This window comes from Procambarus clarkii, chromosome 93 (genome assembly GCF_040958095.1).
Source record: "Procambarus clarkii isolate CNS0578487 chromosome 93, FALCON_Pclarkii_2.0, whole genome shotgun sequence".
In the NCBI taxonomy this organism is placed as follows: domain Eukaryota; kingdom Metazoa; phylum Arthropoda; class Malacostraca; order Decapoda; family Cambaridae; genus Procambarus; species Procambarus clarkii.
Genome location: NC_091242.1, coordinates 14066765 through 14090964, shown reverse-complemented (window position 1 = coordinate 14090964; position 24200 = coordinate 14066765). Strand labels below are relative to the sequence as shown.

General features: G+C 40.9%; 1 protein-coding gene across 1 annotated transcript in view; it reads right to left on the bottom strand.

The window, feature by feature from the left end:
* The window catches only part of LOC138359782 (UDP-glycosyltransferase UGT5-like), a 31356-nt gene extending 7656 nt beyond the window's left edge, over positions 1–23700 (bottom strand). Inside the window, exons 1-7 of the mRNA XM_069319483.1 lie at positions 23632–23700; positions 20780–20956; positions 4101–4343; positions 3266–3496; positions 2848–3012; positions 1617–1839; positions 674–893 (exon numbers count right to left, since the gene is read on the bottom strand). Coding sequence (XP_069175584.1) covers positions 674–893; positions 1617–1839; positions 2848–3012; positions 3266–3496; positions 4101–4343; positions 20780–20956 — 1259 coding nt within the window. The 5' untranslated portion in view covers positions 23632–23700. The remainder of the gene's footprint in view (positions 1–673; positions 894–1616; positions 1840–2847; positions 3013–3265; positions 3497–4100; positions 4344–20779; positions 20957–23631) is intronic.
* Positions 23701–24200: the final 500 nt, after the last annotated feature.

Genomic DNA, 24200 nt, shown 5'->3' with positions numbered 1-24200 from the left:
TGATTCCTTGCAGAGAAAAAAGTGTGACTCCCTTTGAGGGAACAAGTGTGACTTCCTGTAGAGTGTAGCGGCAAGGGTCATTCAGGGAAGGTTCTGCCCTGAATCAGACTCTGTATCATTGACTCAACCTAACGGCTGACCTCTTGTCGACTCGCTTTCCCTGAAGAGTGACGGCGAGTTAGGCAGTAATATGAGTTTAATAGATGTCCGGTCATTTGTCATGGATCAATTATTGAAGTGTTGTAACCTCTACCAATACCAGTAGCATTTTATATTCAATTGGGTCTGGAAGGATGTTTAAGAAGAGGATGTCTTGATATATTTATTATTATGTTCATGTCACGAACTACGAAGTACTTAGGGTAATTATTTTAATCCTATCTGGATCATGGAGTATGCTGGCTGATCCACCAATGATACACATGCCCTTTCATTTAATTGTCTGATTTAATTCATTGTCAAACCATCAATCGTACCCCCCAGCCGTAGACAACTGTTAGTGCACCATGGAAGTGTTCAGTACATATTTGGGGTTCTAAGGACTAGGCGAGTTAAGGTGTCTTCCTACTCTTCTAACCCTCCGCTAGAACATCTGGCACTTTTAGAAGCAAGTCCCTCAGCTTACTGGATAATACCATAATAAGTCCACAAGTATAATTTTATAACTACGTACTTGGGATCGTTGATGATATCGGTGAGAGCGTCGACGATCAAGTCCACAGTGAGCTCCTCCCACACCAGCATGAGACCCAGACCAGCGTCCCTCATTAACTTGGCATTCCTGGGCTGGTCGGAGTAAATGGGTAGGGCGAGGAGGGGCGTGGCGTGGTAGATGGCCTCCTGCAGGCTGAGGAAGCCACAGTGCGAGATGAACACCTTCACGTTGTGGTGGGCTGCAGTCCATAGGGTGTTAGTCTTTATATTGGATTGTAATTATTAAAATACATATGACTATAAAAGACAAAATGTCTATTTAATAATTTTATGCATTTTCTAGTGGTTGATCAAATTCATAATAGTATTTCTTACAGATATCATTAAATTGAAGCTCACATCCTTAATGGGGGCAGGGGTACATATATACCACATTGCCAACTGCATAGGGTTCTCGATTGGCTCCTGGCTGTTTTAAAGAGGAGGTCGCAATTTTTTTTATAGTATATGTTGATGTCTATGTTTTGGTTAAGGGTTGTGGTTTTGACTTCTTGATTTTTCTTTTATTATTCTTTCCTCTTCTCCAAAACATGGACATCAAGATTATTATGGGCAGAGGAGTGGCGTGGTAGACGGCCCCCTGAAGGCTGAGGAGGCCTCAGTGCGTGATGAACACCTTCATGTTGTGGTGGGCAGCAGATGATAGGGTTTTAATCATTAAAGTGAATTAGTGGTAATAAAATGCAGATGATGATAAAAAAAACTAATTTGTCAAACTAATAATCTCTTGTATTTCTCTATTAGTGGATCAGTTTGTAACTATGTTGCCTGAAGGCAGTATGTGTGCTAACAGTGATACTTTTATTTTTGTATTTCTTATTCTGACTTTTTGATAGAGCATAGGCATATGTTACACAGACATTTTGGTCTAACGTCCACCGTTCACTTATAAATAACCTCACCAAGAATATCCTGCTGGGGAAGCCACTTGTTGATCATCACGTTGTCAGGGAGGTTCTCCAGCTCTTCCTCATGTTTCCAGAGGACACGCTGGGGCAGCCTGCGGAAAGCCTCGATTAAGAAGTCGCGATACTTGACTGGCACGGAGGTTCCACGCGCAACCGAGCCCAAGCTAAAGTAGACAACGCCAGCAGACCCCGCTCCTATGATCCACGATTCCAGATCCTGTAAAGTGGGTATGTACACATCTTACTCACTAACGTATTGTTAGGTTAGAATGTTTTAGCTTCGGTTAGACTGTGATAGGCTCAGTGTATTGGTTTGAGCTAGGCTAAGATTAGTTGGGCATGGCTAGCAAGATTGATAAATCATCCTGTGTGCAGATTTGTATCCTTGTAAAGAGCTGCGTGACTAACTAACAACGTGAACAACTATCTGGTGGTTATTTAACGGAATTAAATTTGTGAATATACACATATATCTATATGTGAATATTCACAAAACCCTAGATACACACCAGGTCCACACCAATAGCTTGTCGTCCTGTACTTGTAACAGTTTTCCTCCACACTACATCTTGACAACCTATTTTCTTAGCATGGGATACTGAGTGATATCAAGTCCTCCCCATGGGTTAGTTTTCATCCTCTATCTTCTCATGAGAGTTCCCGAGTCACGAGTGTTGACTTGCGGGTCGACAGTGAATTCCACCCACCTCCACCAGTGAAGGCAGGACAACTCACCTGGGGCAGAGGGCTGGTGGGTCGATAGTGAATTCCGACCATCCCCACCAGTGAGGGCAGGACAGCTCACCTGGGGCAGAGGGCTGGCGGGTCGACAGTGAATTCCGCCCACCTCCACCAGTGAGGGCAGGATAACTCACCTGGAGCAGAGGGCTGGCGGGTCGACAGTGAATTCCGCCCACCTCCACCAGTGAGGGCAGGATAACTCACCTGGAGCAGAGGGCTGGCGGGTCGACAGTGAATTCCGCCCACCTCCACCAGTGAGGGCAGGACAACTCACCTGGGGCAGAGGGCTGGCGGGTCGACAGTGAATTCCGACCACCTCTACCAGTGAGGGCAGGACAACTCACCTGGGGCAGAGGGCTGGCGGGTCGACAGTGAATTCCGACCACCTCCACCAGTGAGGGCAGGACAACTCACCTGGGGCAGAGGGCTGGCGGGTCGACAGTGAATTCCGCCCACCTCCACCTGTGAGGACAGGACAACTCACCTGAGGCAGAGGGCTGGCGGGTCGGCAGTGCATGCCGCCCACCTCCACCTGTGAGGGCAGGAGGGGCAGTGGTATATCAGTACTAAAGTGGCCGTTGATCAACGTCAGACTCATGTTCCTCTCCAGGTCCAACAGCGGTGGCAACTCCGGGAACTGCGCAGAGATCTGAGGAATAGTTCCGACCCTCACCAAAGAGTCATGAAATTTCTTTTATGTAGGCTATCTGGCAACTCTGCAGTGCACTAAGTTATAAACCTGTTATGTGTTAATAAATTTGATTGCACAATTACAAAATCAGAGGAAAATAGTTTTTTGACAGTAAGTATGCATTATCCTTCAAGTATATCTCTGATTATTTTCAACTTTGCTCCATCACTAATATTTATTGAGATTCCATTTGCCACTGAAACTGACTCACTTCTTTCTGCACTGTCGGCACTATAGACCAGATCCGCCAATAAAAAGGATATGATATGTGATGAACTGTGTTGAGGAGCCGCTGCCAGACCGATGCAGGGAAGTGAAAGTTATCCATGAAGGGGACGTAGGCTGGGTTGAGGACGTTGCCCAGGACGGCGCTGACGCGATGGTTTCTCGCCGATGTGAAGAGAGTGATGAATGACACGTTGTGCACAAATGGGTAGGCCACCTGTAGGGAGACAAAAAGCAGAGAATCATAAGAAAGCGCTAAGTCATTACGCTTATAGAGAACTTAGAAAAATATGACGACAAGGATCTGAGATAAGACTGAGGGAAGGAATGATGCCCAACCATTCAGTTCATCAGAGATCGAGCGCCGATGTACAAGAATGTCGCTGTATCAACTAGTTAAAGTGGTTGAACAACTGCAGGGAGAGTAAACCAATAGTCATTTATGATGTCAGTATTCACTGATTAATATACATCGATAAACGGTACACACCGAAGGTGTATACCGTTTCTCGGTGTATGTACAATAATAATTTACTTTAGCCCTGTACTGTTTTCAAGAATGAAGTCTACGGTAACTGTTGGTCATTCAATAAGCTGATTGTTGGTCTTAATAACCTTCATGGTCGATAGAGCTTAAGCAAAACCGCAAGCTAAAACAAGAGTTTTCTATATATTTTAATTAACCTATGCTTCATTAAATTGTACTATTATGTGTATTATCCTGGAGCCTCAGGAAATATTATTATGCATACCATTTTTATAAGTCAATATTAAATATGACAAATGTCATGGAACATCAAGTTCCAGGAACGAGCTCTCACCTCGTTGAACATAGCATTTACGACCATGAGATCGAATTCCTTCCTTCTCTGGTAGAGCTCCTTCACAGCCGGCACGTGATACATTTCCCTGGCCACGAACGACAACTTTGTAAATATATTCATAACGTTACTTGCAGCTCCGAACATGTCAATGTTCTCAAACTTGAAGTATGGAAGGTCGTGGGTTATCTCGGTTATGTTGGGGTGTTTGGATGATTTGGGAAAGTTGGTCAGCATCACTATCTGGAGGAAGAGGATTTGCTACTCATAAATTTGCCGTGCTTGATAATTGTTAAAATCATAATGGGTTGTTTGACTTATCATAAACATATTCCAAAACAACACAGAACAATAAGTTCTTAAAATATTATATGTATATATCTATATAAATAAAAATGTAAATATTCGTTTGTTCAAAATCACTAATCTCCGAAAGTTCTTCACTGATTGCTTTGAAATTTTCACACAACGTTCCATTCGCAAACGAGCAGGTTTTTATATACATACTATATAGATGCAACCCGTTCTCGCGCTTGCGTACAGTCAATATTGGCTTATTTAATAAGAGCATATGTGACATACTAATTCATTGTAAATATTTTAGTTTATCTTGAAAAGCTTCATAGAAAACTCCGACCTCACCTAACCTTCTTAGTATGTTAAGATAAGCATCTAATTGCTTCTTATTTCAAATTATTACTTAATCAACGGTATAGGTTAAGTAATAATTGCAATTAAGAAGCAATAAGATGCTCACCTTAACATACTAAGAAGATTAGGTGAGGTCGGAGTTTTCTATGAAGCATTTCAAGGAAAACTAAAATATTTACAATCAATTAGTATGTCACATATGCACTTATTAAATAAGCCAATATTGACTATACGCAAGAGCGAGAACGGGTTGATAGATGTCATGTCTGTGACATGACAACTCACATGACATGATTTTTTAATAGTTTTTCATGTGAGGGAAATCTTTGAAACCTCTTTACAGATTGCCTTGGAATTTTGACACAATGTTGCATTCGAAGAGGCGCGTGTTTTTATATACCTACTATATACATGCCTCACCTCTGACATTGTATATATACATATATATATATATATATATATATATATATATATATATATATATATATATATATATATATATATATATATATATATATATATATATATATATATATATATATATATATATATATATATATATATATATATATATATATATATATATATATATATATATATATTATATATATATATATATATATATATATATATATATATATAATATATATATATATATATATATATATATAATATATATATATATATATATATATATATATATATATATATATAATATATATATATATATATATATATATATATATTATATATATATATATATATATATATATATATATATATATATATATATATATATATATAATATATATATATATATTATATATATATATATATATATATATATATATATATATATATAATATATATATATATATATATATATATATATATATATATATATATATATATATATATATATATATATATATATATATATATATATATATATATATTAGTATATTTTGGTAGCAGTCTTTCCTGTAGACATATATTATTAAATATGACCGAAAAAGTAAGATTAATAATTCTATCACGAATTTTCTCTATCTTTCGTACATTTCTTTTCACTGTTGGTGGTAATTCAAAAATCAATTCTCCAAAATTCATTTTTATTTCTAGTCTGACGCGACACTTGAGCGCGTTTCGTAAAACTTATTACATTTTTGAAGACTTTAGCTTACACATACACAACTGAATAGAACTTACACATCTCCGATTTGTTTATATCTACATTTGAGTGAGGTGGATGGGGTGAGGTGGTATTTAATAGGGTATTAAATTCATCAACACAAGACAGAACACGAAACAATGGGTATTGAATAGAAGTGATTGTAGAAAGCCTATTGGGTCCTTATTTCTTGATGCTTCTATATTGGAGCGGAGTCTTGAGGTGGGTAGAATATAGTTGTGCATTAATTGGCTGTTGATTGCTGGTGTTGACTTCTTAATGTGTAGTGCCTCGCAAACGTCAAGCCGCCTGCTATCGCTGTATCTATCAATGATTTCTGTGTCCTTTACTAGGATTTCTCTGGCGATGGTTTGGTTGTGGGAAGAGATTATATGTTCCTTAATGGAGCCCTGTTGCTTATGCATCGTTAAACGCCTAGAAAGAGATGTTGTTGTCTTGCCTATATACTGGGTTTTTTGGAGCTTACAGTCCCCAAGAGGGCATTTGAAGGCATAGACGACGTTGGTCTCTTTTAAAGCGTTCTGCTTTGTGTCTGGAGAGTTTCTCATGAGTAGGCTGGCCGTTTTTCTGGTTTTATAGTAAATCGTCAGTTGTATCCTCTGATTTTTGTCTGTAGGGATAACGTTTCTATTAACACTATCTTTCAGGACCCTTTACTCCGTTTTATGAGCTGTGGAAAAGAATTTCCTGTAAAATAGTCTAATAGCGGGTATAGGTGTTGTGTTAGTTGTCTCTTCAGAGGTTGCATGGCGTTTCACTTTCCTTCTTATGATGTCTTCGACGAAACCATTGGAGAAGCCGTTGTTGACTAGGACCTGCCTTACCCTACAGAGTTCTTCGTCGACTTGCTTCCATTCTGAGCTGTGGCTGAGAGCACGGTCGACATATGCGTTAACAACACTCCTCTTGTACCTGTCTGGGCAGTCGCTGTTGGCATTTAGGCACATTCCTATGTTCGTTTCCTTAGTGTAGACTGCAGTGTGGAAACCTCCGCTCTTTTCCATGACTGTTACATCTAGAAAGGGCAGCTTCCCATCCTTTTCCATCTCGTAAGTGAAACGCAGCACGGAACTCCTGCTCAAATCCCTCCTTCAGCTCATGCAGATGTCTGACATCAGGTACCTGTGTAAAAATGTCGTCAACATACCTGCAGTATATGGCCGGTTTCAAGTTCATGTCGACTAAGACTTTTTGCTCGATGGTACCCATGTAGAAGTTTGCAAACAGCACACCTAGGGGAGAACCCATGGCGACCCCATCTACTTGCTTATACATGTGCCCATCCGGGCTCAAGAAGGGTGCCTCTTTAGTACAAGCTTGGAGTAGTTTCCTTAGGATATTTTCTGGTACGTCAAGAGGAGTACAGGCTGGATCACGATACACTCTGTCGGCTATCATCCCGATTGTCTCGTCCACAGGTTCGTTGGTGAACAGTGATTCTACGTCCAACGAGGCTCTTATCCCTGTGGCCTGTGTGCCCCGCAGTAAGTCAACAAATTCCTTTGGTGACTTCAGGCTGAAGGCGCAAGGGACATAAGGAGTCAGCAGGCCATTGAGTCGCTTCGCCAGTCTGTACGTGGGTGTGGGTATCTGGCTAATGATTGGCCGAAGTGGGTTTCCAGGCTTGTGTGTCTTGACATTTCCATACGCATATCCAGGTTTATATTCCCCAATAATCTTTGGCAGGAGTCCGGATTTCTTGGCATTCACAGTTTCGATCAGTTTGTTGACCTTTGCTTTCAATTCGGCTGTAGTGTCCTTCGTTACCCTTTGAAATTTAGTTTGGTCAGAGAGTATGAGGTTCATTTTTGCCAGATATTCGTCTTTTTAAAGAATGACGTATATTGGCGACTTGTCACCTTTCCTGACAACTATCTCCTTGTTCTCACGAAGGCTTTTAGCTGCCGCTTTGAGCTCGGGGGACAGTATGGTGCTTCTGTAATTGCCTCGATTCTTTCCTCCTTCCGCAATAAGTTCTGCTTGTAAGGTATCTTTGGTAGTGACCTTCTTTTGTGTCTCGAGGTCGAATATGTCGTCCAACAGAATTTCCAACTCCACTTTCCGGGCCATCTTACTCGGTCTGGACATAACGAGACAGTTTATACCCAGATTTAGGAGAGTGACTTGGTCCTAAGTGAGGTTAATTCCTGCAAGGTTCAAGAAGCCATCTCTTGGTCGTGGAATTGCCATAGGTCCTCCATATAACGTTGTTAGTTTCAGATAGAGAAAGACAGAGAAAATTCGTGTTAGAATTATTAATCTTACTTTTTCGGTCATATTTAATATATATATATATATATATATATATATATATATATATATATATATATATATATATATATATATATATATATATATATATATATATATATATATATATATATATTAGTATATTTTGGTAGCAGTCTTTCCTGTAGATATATATTATTATATATGACCGAAAAAGTAAGATTAATAATTCTAACACGAATTTTCTCAATCTTTCGTACATTTCTTTTCACTGTTGGAGGTAATTCAAAAATCAATTCTCCAAAATTCATTTTTATTTCTAGTCTGACGCGACACGAGCACGTTTCGTAAAACTTATTACATTTTCAAAGACTTTAGTTTACAAATACACAACTGAATAGAACTTACGCATCACCGATTTTGTTTATATCTACATTTGAGTGAGGTGGCATTAATAGGGTATTAATTTCATCAACACAAGACAGAACAAGAGGTGGCATTAATAGGGTATTAATTTCATCAACACAAGACAGAACACGAAACAATGGGTATTGAAATGGAAGTGATTGTAGAAAGCCTATTGGTCCATATTTCTTGATGCTTCTATATTGGAGCGGAGTCTTGAGGTGGGTAGAATATAGTTGTGCATTAATTGGCTGTTGATTGCTGGTGTTGACTTCTTAATGTGTAGTGCCTCGCAAACGTCAAGCCGCCTGCTATCGCTGTATCTATCGATGATTTCTGTGTTGTTTACTAGGATTTCTCTGGCGATGGTTTGGTTGTGGGAAGAGATTATATGTTCCTTAATGGAGCCCTGTTGTTTATGCATCGTTAAACGCCTGGAAAGAGATGTTGTTGTCTTGCCTATATACTGGGTTTTTTGGAGCTTACAGTCCCCAAGTGGGCATTTGAAGGCATAGACGACGTTGGTCTCTTTTAAAGCGTTCTGCTTTGTGTCTAGAGAGTTTCTCATGAGTAGGCTGGCCGTTTTTCTGGTTTTATAGTAAATCGTCAGTTGTATCCTCTGATTTTTGTCTGTAGGGATAACGTTTCTATTAACAATATCTTTCAGGACCCTTTCCTCTGTTTTATGAGCTGTGGAAAAGAAGTTCCTGTAAAATAGTCTAATAGGGGGTATAGGTATTGTGTTAGTTGTCTCTTCAGAGGTTGCATGGCGTTTCACTTTCCTTCTTATGATGTCTTCGACGAAACCATTGGAGAAGCCGTTGTTGACTAGGACCTGCCTTACCCTACAGAGTTCTTCGTCGACTTGCTTCCATTCTGAGCTGTGGCTTAGAGCACGGTCGACATATGCGTTAACAACACTCCTCTTGTACCTGTCTGGGCAGTCGCTGTTGGCATTTAGGCACATTCCTATGTTCGTTTCCTTAGTGTAGATTGCAGTGTGGAAACCTCCGCTCTTTTCCATGACTGTTACATCTAGAAAGGGCAGCTTCCCATCCTTTTCCATCTCGTAAGTGAAACGCAGCACGGAACTCTGCTCAAATGCCTCCTTCAGCTCCTGCAGATGTCTGACATCAGGTACCTGTGTAAAAATGTCGTCAACCTACCTGCAGTATATGGCCGGTTTCAAGTTCATGTCGACTAAGACTTTTTGCTCGATGGTACCCATGTAGAAGTTTGCAAACAGGACACCTAGGGGAGAACCCATGGCGACCCCATCTACTTGCTTATACATGTGCCCATCCGGGCTCAAGAAGGGTGCCTCTTTAGTACAAGCTTGGAGTAGTTTCCTTAGAATATTCTCGGGTATATCAAGAGGAGTACAGGCTGGATCACGATACACTCTGTCGGCTATCATCCCGATTGTCTCGTCCACAGGTACGTTGGTAAACAGCGATTCTACGTCCAAGGAGGCTCTTATCCCTGTGGCCCGTGTGCCCCGCAGTAAGTCAACAAATTCCTTTGGAGACTTCAGGCTGAAAGCGCAAGGAAAATAAGGAGTCAGCAGGCCGTTGAGTCGCTTCGCCAGTCTGTACGTGGGTGTGGGTATCTGGCTAATGATTGGCCGAAGTGGGTTTCCAGGCTTGTGTGTCTTGACATTTCCATACGCATATCCAGGTTTATATTCCCCAATGATCTTTGGCAGGTGGAGTCCGGATTTCTTGGCGTTCACAGTTTTGATCAGTTTGTTGGCCTTTGCTTTCAATTCGGCTGTAGTGTCCTTCGTTACCCTTTGGAACTTAGTTTGGTCAGAGAGTATGAGGTTCATTTTCGCCAGATATTCGTCTTTTTTAAGAATGACATATATTGGCGACTTGTCACCTCTCCTGACAACTATCTCCTTGTTCTCACGAAGGCTTTTAGCTGCCGCTTTGAGCTCGGGGGACAGTATGGTGCTTCTGTAATTGCCTCGATTCAATTACAGAAGATTCAATTACGATTTACTATAAAACCAGAAAAACGTTCAGCCTACTCATGAGAAACTCTCCAGACACAAATCAGAACGCTTTAAAAGAGACCAACGTCGTCTATGCCTTCAAATGCCCACTTGGGGACTGTAAGCTCCAAAAAACCCAGTATATAGGCAAGACAACAACATCTCTTTCTAGGCGTTTAACGATGCATAAACAACAGGGCTCCATTAAGGAACATATAATCTCTTCCTACAACCAAACCATCGCCAGAGAAATCCTAGTAAACAACACAGAAATCATCGATAGATACAGCGATAGCAGGCGGCTTGACGTTTGCGAGGCACTACACATTAAGAAGTCAACACCAGCAATCAACAGCCAATTAATGCACAACTATATTCTACCCACCTCAAGACTCAGCTCCAATATAGAAGCATCAAGAAATATGGACCAATAGGCTTTCTACAATCACTTCCATTTCAATACCCATTGTTTCGTGTTCTGTCTTGTGTTGATGAAATTAATACCCTATTAATGCCACCTCCTGTTCTGTCTTGTGTTGATGAAATTAATGCCACCTCACCCCATCCACCTCACTCAAATGTAGATATAAACAAAATCAGAGATGTGTAAGTTCTATTCAGTTGTGTATTTGTAACTAAAGTCTTTGAAAATGTAATAAGTTTTACGAAACGCGCTCGTGTCGCGTCAGACTAGAAATAAAAATGAATTTTGGAGAATTAATTTTTGAATTACCTCCAACAGTGAAAAGAAATGTACGAAAGATTGAGAAAATTCGTGTTAGAATTATTAATCTTACTTTTTCGGTCATATTTAATAATATATGTCTACAGGAAAGACTGCTACCAAAATATACTAATATATCTATCTATATATATATAACCTACCTTTATAGGTTAGGTTAGGTTAGGTAGCCGAAAAAGTTAGGTTAGGTTAGGTTAGGTAGGTTAGGTAGACGAAAAACAATTTAACTAACCTAACCTAACCTAACTTTTTCGGCTACCTAACCTAACCTAACCTAACCTATAGAGATAGGTTAGGTTAGGTTAGGTAGGGTTGGTTAGGTTCGGTCAAATGTCTTCGTTATTTTTAACTCCAATAAAAAAAAATTGACCTCATACATAATGAAATGGGTAGCTTTATCATTTCATAAGAAAAAAATAGAGAAAATATATTAATTCAGGAAAACTTGGCTTATTAGGCAAATCGGGCCTTGCATAGTAGGCCGAGAAGTGCGTTCTGGCTACTAGGTACGGCATATATATATATATATATATATATATATATATATATATATATATATATATATATATATATATATATATATATGTCGTACCTAGTAGCCAGAACGCACTTCTCGGCCTACTTTGCAAGGCTCGATTTGCCTAATAAGCCAAGTTTTCCTGAATTAATATATTTTCTCTATTTTTTTTCTTATGAAATGATAAACCTACTCATTTCATTATGTATGAGGTCAATTTTTTTTTATTGGGGTTAAAATTAACGTAAATATATGACCGAACCTAACTAACCCTACCTAACCTATCTTTATAGGTTAGGTTAGGTTAGGTGGCCGAAAAAGTTAGGTTAGGTTAGGTTAGGTAGGTTAGGTAGTCGAAAAACAATTAATTCATGAAAACTTGGCTTATTAGGGAAATCGGGCCTTGCATAGTAGGCTGAGAAGTGCGTTCTGGCTACTAGGTACGACATATATATATATATATATATATATATATATATATATATATATATATATATATATATATATATATATATATATATATATATATATATATATATATATATACATATATATATATATACATATATATATATATATATATATATATATATATATATATATATATATATATATATATATATATATATATATATATATATATATATATATATATATATATATTCTTTCTCCAAGACGTTGTTGTTTGTCACCTTGGCCTGCCAGGTAATGTCCAAGATGTGTCGAAGACAGCGCATGTGGTAGGCATTCAGCTGTCTTTCCTGACGGGCGCGGAGTGTCCAAGACTCACTGCCATAAAGGAGAGTGCTCAGGACACAGGCTCTGTAAACCTGAATCTTAGTATACTCTGTTGGCCCACACTCTCTTTGTCAATCTGGACATGGTAGTAGATGCCTTACTGATGCGTTTGTTTAGCTCTGTATCAAAAGAGGGAGTCAGAGATTGTGGAGCCCAGGTACACGAAGCCATGAACGACTTCCAGTTTGGAATCGGAGATGCCGATGTCAGGTGGGGAGTCCCATGACTTGTGTTTTCTTCAGACTGATGGTGAGTCCGAAAGCCTGAGAGGCCTCGCCGAAGCGGGTCATGAGCCATTGGAGATCTTCGACTGAGTGGGCAGTGACTGCTGCGTCATGTCAAAAAGGAAGTCGCGCAGACACCTCAGCCGAACCTTCGTCTTGGCTCTCAGCCTGGCGAGGTTAAAGAGCTTTCCATCCGACCTGGTCTGGAGGTAAATGCCTTCCGTGACAGATACGAAGGCGTGCCGCAGCATAACTGCGAAGTAAATCCCGAATAGGGTTGGAGCCAGTACGCAACCCTGCTTTACTCCACTTCGGATGTCAAAGGCGTCTGATGTTAAGCCATCAAAGACGACGGTGCCCCTCATGTTCTCATGGAAAGATCTGATGATGCTGAGGAGCTTGGGTGAGCATCCGATCTTAGGGAGGATCTTGAACAGGCCATCCCTGCTGACGAGGTTGAAGGCCTTCGTCAGATCTATGAAGGCTACGAAGAGTGGCTGCTTCTGTTCCCTGCAGTTGTCTGAGGGAAAAGACCATGTCGATGGTGGACCTGCCAGCTCTGAATCCGCATTGTGATTCTGGATAGACTCTCTCTGCATGTACTTGAAGCCTCTTCAATGCGACTCGAGCAAACAGCTTTCCGACAATACTGAGGAGGATGATTCCACGGTAGTTGTTTCAGTTGCCCCTGTCACCTTTATTCTTATACAGTGTGACGATGTTGGCATCCCTCATGTCCTGTGTCACCTCTCCTTCTTCCCAGCAGAGGCAGAGAATTTCATGCAGCTCCATGAGCAGGCTACCTCTGCAGCACTTCAAGGTCTCAGCAGGAATGCCATCTTTGCCAGGAGCTTTACCAGAAGCAAGGGAGTCTAGGGCATCGCTGAGTTCTTCCAGGGTCGGTTCACTGTCGAGCTCCATTAACACAAGCAGACACTCAATGGCTCTCAGGGCATTTTCGGTGACCACATTGTCCCTGGCGTATAGCTCAGAGTAGTGCTCGACCCAGCGCTTCAGCTGCAGTGTCTGGTCCTGAATCACCTCGCCAGTGGCAGATTTCAGAGGAGCGGTCTTCCTCTGGATTGGGCCGAGGGCCTGCTTGATGCCGTCATACATTCCCCTTACATAGCCTGTATCCGCTGCAGTCTGTATCTGGGAGCAGAGCTGGAGCCAATAGTTGTTAGCAGATTGCCTGGCGCTCTGCTGCACTTTGCAGCGGACGGCCCGAAGGATCTGTAAGTTGCGCTGACTTGGGCAGGCTTTGTAGGCTGCCAAGGCGTTTCTCTTGGCCTCGAACCAGTCTGCCGACCTGCTGGTCTTCTTGCCAATGGTGGAAATGGCAGCGTTGAACACAGCGTCTCTGAAGTGCTCCCATCTTTTACAGGCAGTGACCCCGGCTGGGCCAGGGAGAGCTTCCTCGAGTACACGTTCAAAATCTTCCACCTTGTCCTGGTTGCGGGTCATGGTGATGTCGATGCGAGGTCTGCCCGCTTTTTTCGAGTGATGAATCTTCTTTGGTTGCATCTTGACCCTGCTGCATACCAGGGAGTGGTCGGTGTCACAGACAGCACTCTGGTAGCTACGCGTAATCTTGACGCTGGGTAGACTTGCATGCCTGGTAAGAATCCGGTCAAGCTGGTGCCAGTGCTTGAATCTGGGGTGCCTCCAAGATACTCGGTGTTGAGGCTTTGTGCCGAAGAACGTGTTGGTAACACAAAGACCACGAAGGCAGCAGAGTTCTAGCAGACGTTGCCCGTTCTCAATCATCCTCCCTATGCCGAATTGACCCAGACAAGTGGGCCAAATGTTGTGCTCGGTACCCACTCTGGCGTTGAAGTCGCCGAGGATGAACAGTGGCTCCTTTACAGGGATTCTCGCTATGACTCTATTGAGGTCATCGTAGAAATTTTCCTTTGCCTCTGCTGGAGAAGTCAGGGTTGGTGCATATGCACTAATTACATTGACTGGTCCTGTTTGGGAGTGCAGTTGCAGAGACAGAATTCGTTCGGTTTCCCCCATGCGTTCTGGCTACTAGGTACGATATATATATATATATATATATATATATATATATATATATATATATATATATATATATATATATATATATATATATATATATATATATGTGTGTGTGTGTCGTACCTAGTAGCCAGAACGCACTTCTCAGCCTACTATGCAAGGCCCGATTGGCCTAATAAGCCAAGTTTTCATGAAATAATTGTTTTTCGACTACCTAACCTAACCTAACCTAACTTTTTTGGCTACCTAACCTAACCTAACCTATAAAGATAGGTTAGGTTAGGTTAGGTAGGGTTGGTTAGGTTCTGTCATATATCTACGTTAATTTTAACTCCAATAAAAAAAAATTGACCTCATACATAAAGAAATGGGTAGCTTTATCATTTCATAAGAAAAACAATTGAGAAAATATAATAATTCAGGAAAACTTGGCTTATTAGGCAAATCGGGCCTTGCATAGTAGGCTGAGAAGTACGTTCTGGCTACTAGGTACGACATATATATATATATATATATATATATATATATATATATATATATATATATATATATATATATATATATATATATATATATATATATATATATATATATAACCTACATTAGCTCTCTTACTGAAGACCAGGCAGTAGTAAAATTAGATTTTAAAAACGCTTTCAACTCGGTCAAAAGGGAAGCAATCCTCACTGCAGTCCAGGAACATTGCCCAAGCATTCTCCCGTTTGTGTCAGCAGGCTACAGCAAAGACTCAACCCTCCTGTTTGGCAAACATGAAGTCACCTCAGCAGAGGGAATTCAACAGGGTGACCCACTTGCACCGTTCCTCTTTTGCATAGCGGTTCGAGAAATTACAACCAGACTGTCCAGCGAGCTCAACATCTGGTTCCTGGATGATGGCACTCTGGCAGGCACACAAGATTCCCTGCTAGAAGACCTACAGCTGGTGAAGACACGGGGGGAGTCCATGGGTCTCGTTCTTAACCCCTCCAAGTGCGAAATTGTTGCATCCAGTGAAGTAATCATTAGAGCAGTGAAATCAGTTCTACCAGAAGCCTCAGTCGTTAAACCTACCGACAGCACACTACTCGGAGCACCTCTGGGCCACAATGCTATTGCTGCGGTCCTTGACGAAAAGTTTAGAGACCTAAAGAGGATGGAAGAGAGAATTGGGGACTTGGACTCCCACGATGCCCTCTACCTTCTCACAAAGTGCCTTACCTTGCCCAGGCTAACATACTTCTTAAGGTGTGCACCAACTTTTGGCAACCCACTTCTAAATCAATATGATGAGCTCCTCAGGTCAATATTTAGGAAGGCGCTCAACCTAGATTTAGATGACAGTCAGTGGGACCAAGCAACACTTCCAGTGAGATTTGGAGGGATAGGCATACGAAAGGCAACTGAGGTAGCACTTCCAGCATTCTTATCCTCATGTACAGCAGCCAACGAATTGGTAGGGCAGATCCTACCAGAGCGTATGAGAGAGACAGCGGGAACTCATGATCAAACGTTCATCGAAGCAGCCAGACAATGGGACACCATTGCACACCCTCAACCCCGACCACAAGTCCCAAAAGACCACAAGCAGGCCCACTGGGATAGCCCCATAATGGAAAAGACTGTCACAGCAATGATTGACAACGCTGATGCTGAAAACAAAGCCCGCCTCCTAGCGGTAACAGCACCCCACGCCGGGGATTTCTTAATTGCTGTGCCCAATGCAGCCCTGGGAACTCGCCTCAGTCATGACGCTCTCCGCATTGGAGTTGCCCTTCGCCTTGCCGCCCCCATCCTCACCGAACATAGGTGCATCTGTGGAACTGCGATGGCAGACCAATATGGTCGTCATGGTCTGGTATGTCGTAAATCACAGGGTAAAATTGCAAGACATGAAGAAGTCGACGACATCATCAAGAGGAGCCTCGCCACAGCCCGCTGCCTGGCACAAAGAGAACCACACTTATCCAGACCTAACGACCCTCAGAAGCGCCCGGATGGGGTCACCTTGCTACCTTGGAAGGATGGTAAGCAAGTGGTATGGGACTACACGTGCGCTGCCACACTGGCCAGTACCTACCTCCACTACAGCACACGTGAAAGCGGTGGTGCTGCTTCTTTCAGGGAATCGCAGAAAATTATTAAATACAGAGGTCTAGCACACTGCTACAGCTTTGTTCCGATCGGCTCGGAGACCCTCGGTTCGTGGGGAAAATGTGCATTGAAGTTCCTGAAGGAATTGGGGGACAAATTGATCAGCGCTACAAAAGACCAGAGAGCAAAAAGTTTCTTGTTCCAGCGCCTCAGTGTTGCGATTCAGAGGGGAAATGCCTGTTGCGTCTTGGGCACTAGTCCAACTTCAGAGGAATTCGAAGAAGTGTTTGACTTGCAACAATGATCGAACCCGTCTGTGACATTCATCAATGTTTCCCATTGTTGTGTTTTTCAAGAGATCCATAACCTTTAAGCACCTTTTTGCATTATTATTTTTGTATCAACCCATGTATATCTTGTAACCATCAAATGCATAATAAAGCACAAAAAATAAAAAAGGAAGGGGGTGGTAGGAGAAAAGCACACAGAAACTGTATTGGAGGGGATCTAAACATTCCCTCTAATGCGTTATGCGTGGTTTCCTCCGAGGCTATGGGTCCCCCTTCTTCCAGCTAGAGGTATATATATATATATATATATATATATATATATATATATATATATATATATATATATATATATATATATATATATATATATATATATATATATATATATATATATATATATATATATGTAACTCTGATGCTCTTATTGGTCGCCTAGATGGTATCACAGTGAACCCCTGGAAGAACGGCAAGCAGTTGGTATGGGACTACACGTGCGTATCAACCCTGGCTAACACCTACATTGACCTCAGTGTTGCACAACCAGGTGGCGCTGGCACCCACAGGGAAGCAACCAAATCCCGTAAGTACAGAGAACTGGATCACCACTACAATATTGTCCCCATTGCTTCTGAGACACTCTGCGCCTGGGATAAATGTGCTACCAGTTTTTTGAAGGAACTGGGTTCTAAGCTCATTGAAACAACAAGGGACGCTAGAGCTGCCAGCTTTCTTTTCCAGCGCCTCTGCGTGGCGATACAGAGGGGAAATGCGCACTGCATTCAGGGTTCCTGCCCGTCATCTGAAGAGCTGGAGGAACTCGACAACTTATGATAACCATCTTTGTACCCTATATGTAACTCCTTTTTGTAACAAAGTTCAAATAAAACAAATATATATGTGTACATACAAAAGAATGGGGGTGGAGAAGATAATATATGTGTTCAGTGAGAAACCACAAGGTCTTCTCTGAATACTTTTGATTTTCTTCTCCGAGGCTATGGGTCCCCACATTGGCACCTATATAAATATATGTTGTACCTAGTAGCTAGAACGCAGGACTCGGCCTACTATGCTAGGCCCGATTTGCCTAATAAGCCAAGTTTTCCTGAATTTATATATTTTTCTAATTTATTTCTTATGAAATGAAAAACCTATCCATTTCATTATGTATGAGGTAATTTTTTTTTCAAATTTGAGTTAAAACTAACGTAGACAATTGACCGAACCTAACCAACCCATCACGACCGGACATAATGGGGGGGTTCAAATAGCCTCGGCTATCACCTCATTATGTCCGGTCGTGATGGTCAAGTGGATTAAGGCGTCTTGTACATACCAGTTGCGTTGCTTCTGGGAGTATGGGTTCGAGTCACTTCTGGGGTGTGAGTTTTCAGTTGCATATTGTCCTGGGGACCATTCAGGCTTGTTCGCATTTGTGTTCCTCACGTGTGCCCCAAAGAATGAGGTGATTTGGTAAAATGCTATGCCCAAGATTACTATCCGAGTGCCGGCGGTGGGGTGGTTCAAATAGCCTCGGCTATCACCTCATTATGTCCGGTCGTGATGGTCAAGTGGATTAAGGCGTCTTGTACATACCAGTTGCGTTGCTTCTGGGAGTATGGGTTCGAGTCACTTCTGGGGTGTGAGTTTTCAGTTGCATATTGTCCTGGGGACCATTCAGGCTTGTTCGCATTTGTGTTCCTCACGTGTGCCCCAAAGAATGAGGTGATTTGGTAAAATGCTATGCCCAAGATTACTATCCGAGTGCCGGCGGTGGGGTGGTTCAAATAGCCTCGGCTATCACCTCATTATGTCCGGTCGTGATGGTCAAGTGGATTAAGGCGTCTTGTACATACCAGTTGTGTTGCTTCTGGGAGTATGGGTTCGAGTCACTTCTGGGGTGTGAGTTTTCAGTTGCATATTATCCTGGGGACCATTCAGGCTTGTTCGCATTTGTGTTCCTCACGTGTGCCCCAAAGAATGAGGTGATTTGGTAAAATGCTATGCCCAAGATTACTATCCGAGTGCCGGCGGTGGGGTGGTTCAAATAGCCTCGGCTATCACCTCATTATGTCCGGTCGTGATGGTCAAGTGGATTAAGGCGTCTTGTACATACCAGTTGCGTTGCTTCTGGGAGTATGGGTTCGAGTCACTTCTGAGGTGTGAGTTTTCAGTTGCATATTGTCCTGGGGACCATTCAGGCTTGTTCGCATTTGTGTTCCTCACGTGTGCCCCAAAGAATGAGGTGATTTGGTAAAATGCTATGCCCAAGATTACTATCCGAGTGCCGGCGGTGGGGTGGTTCAAATAGCCTCGGCTATCACCTCATTATGTCCGGTCGAGATGGTCAAGTGGATTAAGGCGTCTTGTACATACCAGTTGCGTTGCTTCTGGGAGTATGGGTTCGAGTCACCTCTGGAGTGTGAGTTTTCAGTTGCATATTGTCCTGGGGACCATTCAGGCTTGTTCGCATTTGTGTTCCTCACGTGTGCCCCAAAGAATGAGGTGATTTGGTAAAATGCTATGCCCAAGATTACTATCCGAGTGCCGGCGGTGGGGTGGTTCAAATAGCCTCGGCTATCACCTCATTATGTCCGGTCGTGATGGTCAAGTGGATTAAGGCGTCTTGTACATACCAGTTGCGTTGCTTCTGGGAGTATGGGTTCGAGTCACTTCTGGGGTGTGAGTTTTCAGTTATATATATATATATATATATATATATATATATATATATATATATATATTAGTATATTTTGGTAGCAGTCTTTCCTGTAGACATATATTATTAAATATGACCGAAAAAGTAAGATTAATAATTCTAACACGAATTTTCTCAATCTTTCGTACATTTCTTTTCACTGTTGGAGGTAATTCAAAAATCAATTCTCCAAAATTCATTTTTATTTCTAGTCTGACGCGACACTTGAGCGCGTTTCGTAAAACTTATTACATTTTCAAAGACTTTAGTTAACACATACACAACTGAATAGAACTTACACATCTACGATTTTGTTTATATCTACATTTGAGTGAGGTGGATCTGGTGAGGTGGTATTTAATAAGGTATTAATTTCATCAACACAAGCCAGAACATGAAACAATGGGTATTGAACAGAAGTGATTGTAGAAAGCCTATTGGTCCATATTTCTTGATGCTTCTATATTGGAGCGGAGTCTTGAGGTGGGTAGAATATAGTTGTGCATTAATTGGCTGTTGATTGCTGGTGTTGACTTCTTGATGTGTAATGCCTCGCAAACGTCAAGCCGCCTGCTATCGCTGTATCTATCGATAGCAGATAGATCACACTCTATCAATCACTTCTATTCAATACCCATTGTTTCATGTTCTGGCTGTCTGGTGTCTAAGTGTCTGGCCTCCAACTTTGGACAGACATTCTCTTTTAAAATATAGAATCTTCATAAGCTTTCTTGAGACTTGGTAATAAATAGCACAGAGGAAATGTAAGTCAAGAAGGTGAATTGAGCAATATAATAACACGAGTGAACCACTGTGTCTCTTACCTCGTGTCCACGGTCGGCCAGAGCCTCAGCGAGAGGAAAGAAGACGTTCCCGTGGCTCTTGGTAGCAACGGGGAGGAGCATGAGGATCTTGTAGGACCTCTCAGGGGGACCCAACAATCCGGAAGAACCTCTCGTCAGAACCACCAAAATCAAGCACAACAATATCGTCAACTTCATCTGTCAAAATAGTTATAGTGATTAAACACTTTAAACCTCACAGTGTTGACCACATAGGTCTAAACCTGTGGGAGAGATCTTATCCAAAGTCACACAGAAAATGCATCATGTCCGAAACACTTTGCATTGTAGTGGTTTTAATAAATATGCACCATTGTATAGCAAACAGGAAATCACCCAATCAAGTTCTCCTTCCATATATTTTTTAAATCAAAATTATTATTGGGGTACAACCTATAGAGGATCTACAGCCTCGGTGAAGGAAATAGGGAGAAACTTTCGACAATTGTCTCTGATTTCGTGAGTTTCTGCTTCTCATTCTATTGAGTATTTTTAATTTAATACCTTATTGTTCATTATATCATGTTATTCCTTGCATGAACTCTTCTCACTATGATTATTACAAAAAAGTTACAATGATGGTTTTTTTGCAATAAGCAGTAATCTCATTGCTTAAAAGTGCAATGAAATCATAATTGCTTGATATATCTATAAGAGAACTGATGCAGAATGGGGATCGTTCCAGCGTTCTGAGTAACCCTAGACGCAAACCTTAACCAATGAATCATGATATGCTAAATATTATACAACCTTTGATCTGCCCGAATCCTCTCTGAGTCTGGAGGCACCAAACTGGTAGCCAATCAAAGTTTTACACATAACCCCCCATGCACTCTGGTGAAGGTAATGGAATTCCCCACCAAATGCTCCCTTCGCATGTGTAGATATATGAGAATAAACAAGGACCAGGATGCTGGTTCGATCCTCTGGTAGTTTTGATTATTGTACGTCTGATAACATACTACTTGTGAAGGAGGAAATGTATATGTTTATCTCTCAGAATGTTTGGTAATATGTTTATTTGTGATGTGTGTCTATGTATGTATTAACACGTTGTACTGAATGGGGTGAGAATAGCCTGAGCTACCTCATCCCTTTGTGTGTATTTTACCTCAATAAACTTATTTCAATTTCAATTTCAATCCCTGTCCTGCTCCAATGATTTCCTCATTGATCTATTACGCTCTTGTTATTTCATTGTGTATTTGAAGGGAGCGTTTGATAGAGAACTCCATTATCTTCACCACAGTGTATGTGGGTTATGTGTAAAACTTGGAAGGGGTACCCGGTCGGTGTCTCGAGACTCCTAGAGGCTCTGAGCAGATCCCAGGTTGTAGATGGGTTAAGGTGCGTGTCTAGGAATTTCCAAGCCGCTGGTGTGTTACTGTGGCGAATTAAGTGCCTCCTGGATGTAGCAACCGTAGGAATCATGGTCCCATTATGCCAAAGTGTGGGGTGTTTCTATCATTAAAAAAAATCGGGATACTCGAGTATATCACAAATTACTATGGAGAGATTACTATATATCTTGCACCTGAAGGCTAATATTCGGGTAAACTCCTGCCAAGAAGTGAGAAAATTCAGTCAGCTGTGTATTTTCTGGTGCACACACACTGTTGCCGGTTATGACCGTCCCTCAACTGCTACCTCTTGCCATCAGTGTCTCCCACCAATATCTCCTCTTCCTCTCAAAATTATATTGTCAGATTAATATTAGAATCTCGCTCTGGGTAGCTAGATCATCAGAACCTTAATCAGACAAACCTCTTCCCCAAGTTCACCATGGAAGAAGTAATGATGGCTTACGTATGTTTAACAGCATTTACTAAGATAAATAATCATATGGTATATTTCAAAGTCTCAAAACTGAATCTCACAATATATATGTATGACTGAAATATGAGATCTGCTTGATATGAATTTTGCATAACGTATTCCATATTGATTCTTGGTAGCTTTATCTACAATGTTTGAATACAAATTTCTCTCAATTAATCCTTTTTGTCGGAAAAATCACCCAACAGCCCGTCTCTGCCAACACATCACTTCATTCCACAAATATATAAAATTATAGTAGAGATAATATGTCATCAGGGTTATATAAAGTTTTTTGTTATACTTACCTATATTATTGTTACACTTATCTTTATTGTTGTTACATTTACATATATATTGTTGTTACACTTACCTATATTGTTGTTACATTTATGTGTAATTTTGTTGCATTTACATATATTGTTGTTATATTTATTTATATAGTCACTTACCTACATTCTGGTTACACTTATGTATATGATACACATTTACCTAAACTAATGATATGCTTAAATATATGCCAGTCACAATTACTCATATTCCTGATACTTCTTCTAAGCATTTTACACCTATCTATTAACATCTCACACACCTACCTGTAAATCTGGTAAACCTGCCAATATCCTTGTCATTTGCGTATGTTTTTGTTATAATTACTTATACTAACGTAACACTTGCGCTCCCTTTACGATTCTCCATTACACGATTTCACTTACCTACAGACCACTTTAGAAAAAAATATGGCAAACGTTAGTCATCTCAAAGAAATATAAACATATAAACATATATGCAACTGAAAACTCACACCCCCAGAAGTGACTCGAACCCATACTGCCAGAAGCACTCTGCAGCTGATGTACAGGATATGCTTGTTCGCATATACACATATATATTAATTCAGAGGTATAAATGAAATACAGACTGATGAAACAAATTGTATGATGAATAACGTGTATAAATGAACAATAACTAAATTCTTCTAACTCTTAAGTGTAAATAAAACAGAATTGAGGACAAACTGTTATGATAATGAGGACGGGGCAAGCGAGCAACGTGCTTCCCTCTGGCTCCCACACACGACTGACCAGTCTGGCTGGCTGCTGTAAGCAACAGGTGCCGCCTAGTGTTAAAGTGAAATATTATGTTGTGTTGAGCTGTGATGATATAAAAAATCTGCTGATTCTCATCATATCTTATTTTTGGTTTATTTAAGCTTGGTTATTTAGCTCCAGTTTTAATACTACTTTTGTTACCTTACTTCATTTGAGGAAAAATATAAAACATTACAATCAATGATATATTCTCCTATGTCGTTTCATGAGAATGAACCTTTGGTAATAGTCATCCTGTGCAACTTGTCCTCAGGACAAATTCATTCCATCCACCGGTCGACCTCAAAGACGCATTCATAAATTTTAATATACTACTCATTCAAAACAGGAATTTTCTCAAATATAACTTAATATTATAATATTTTAGCATATTGTGCATATATATAGGCAATGGTTAGGTTACTTTATGATGGGTGTTTAGGTTCCGGTGGCAACCCGTCCTCGACTCAAGTCCATTCCATCCAGCGGTCGACCCC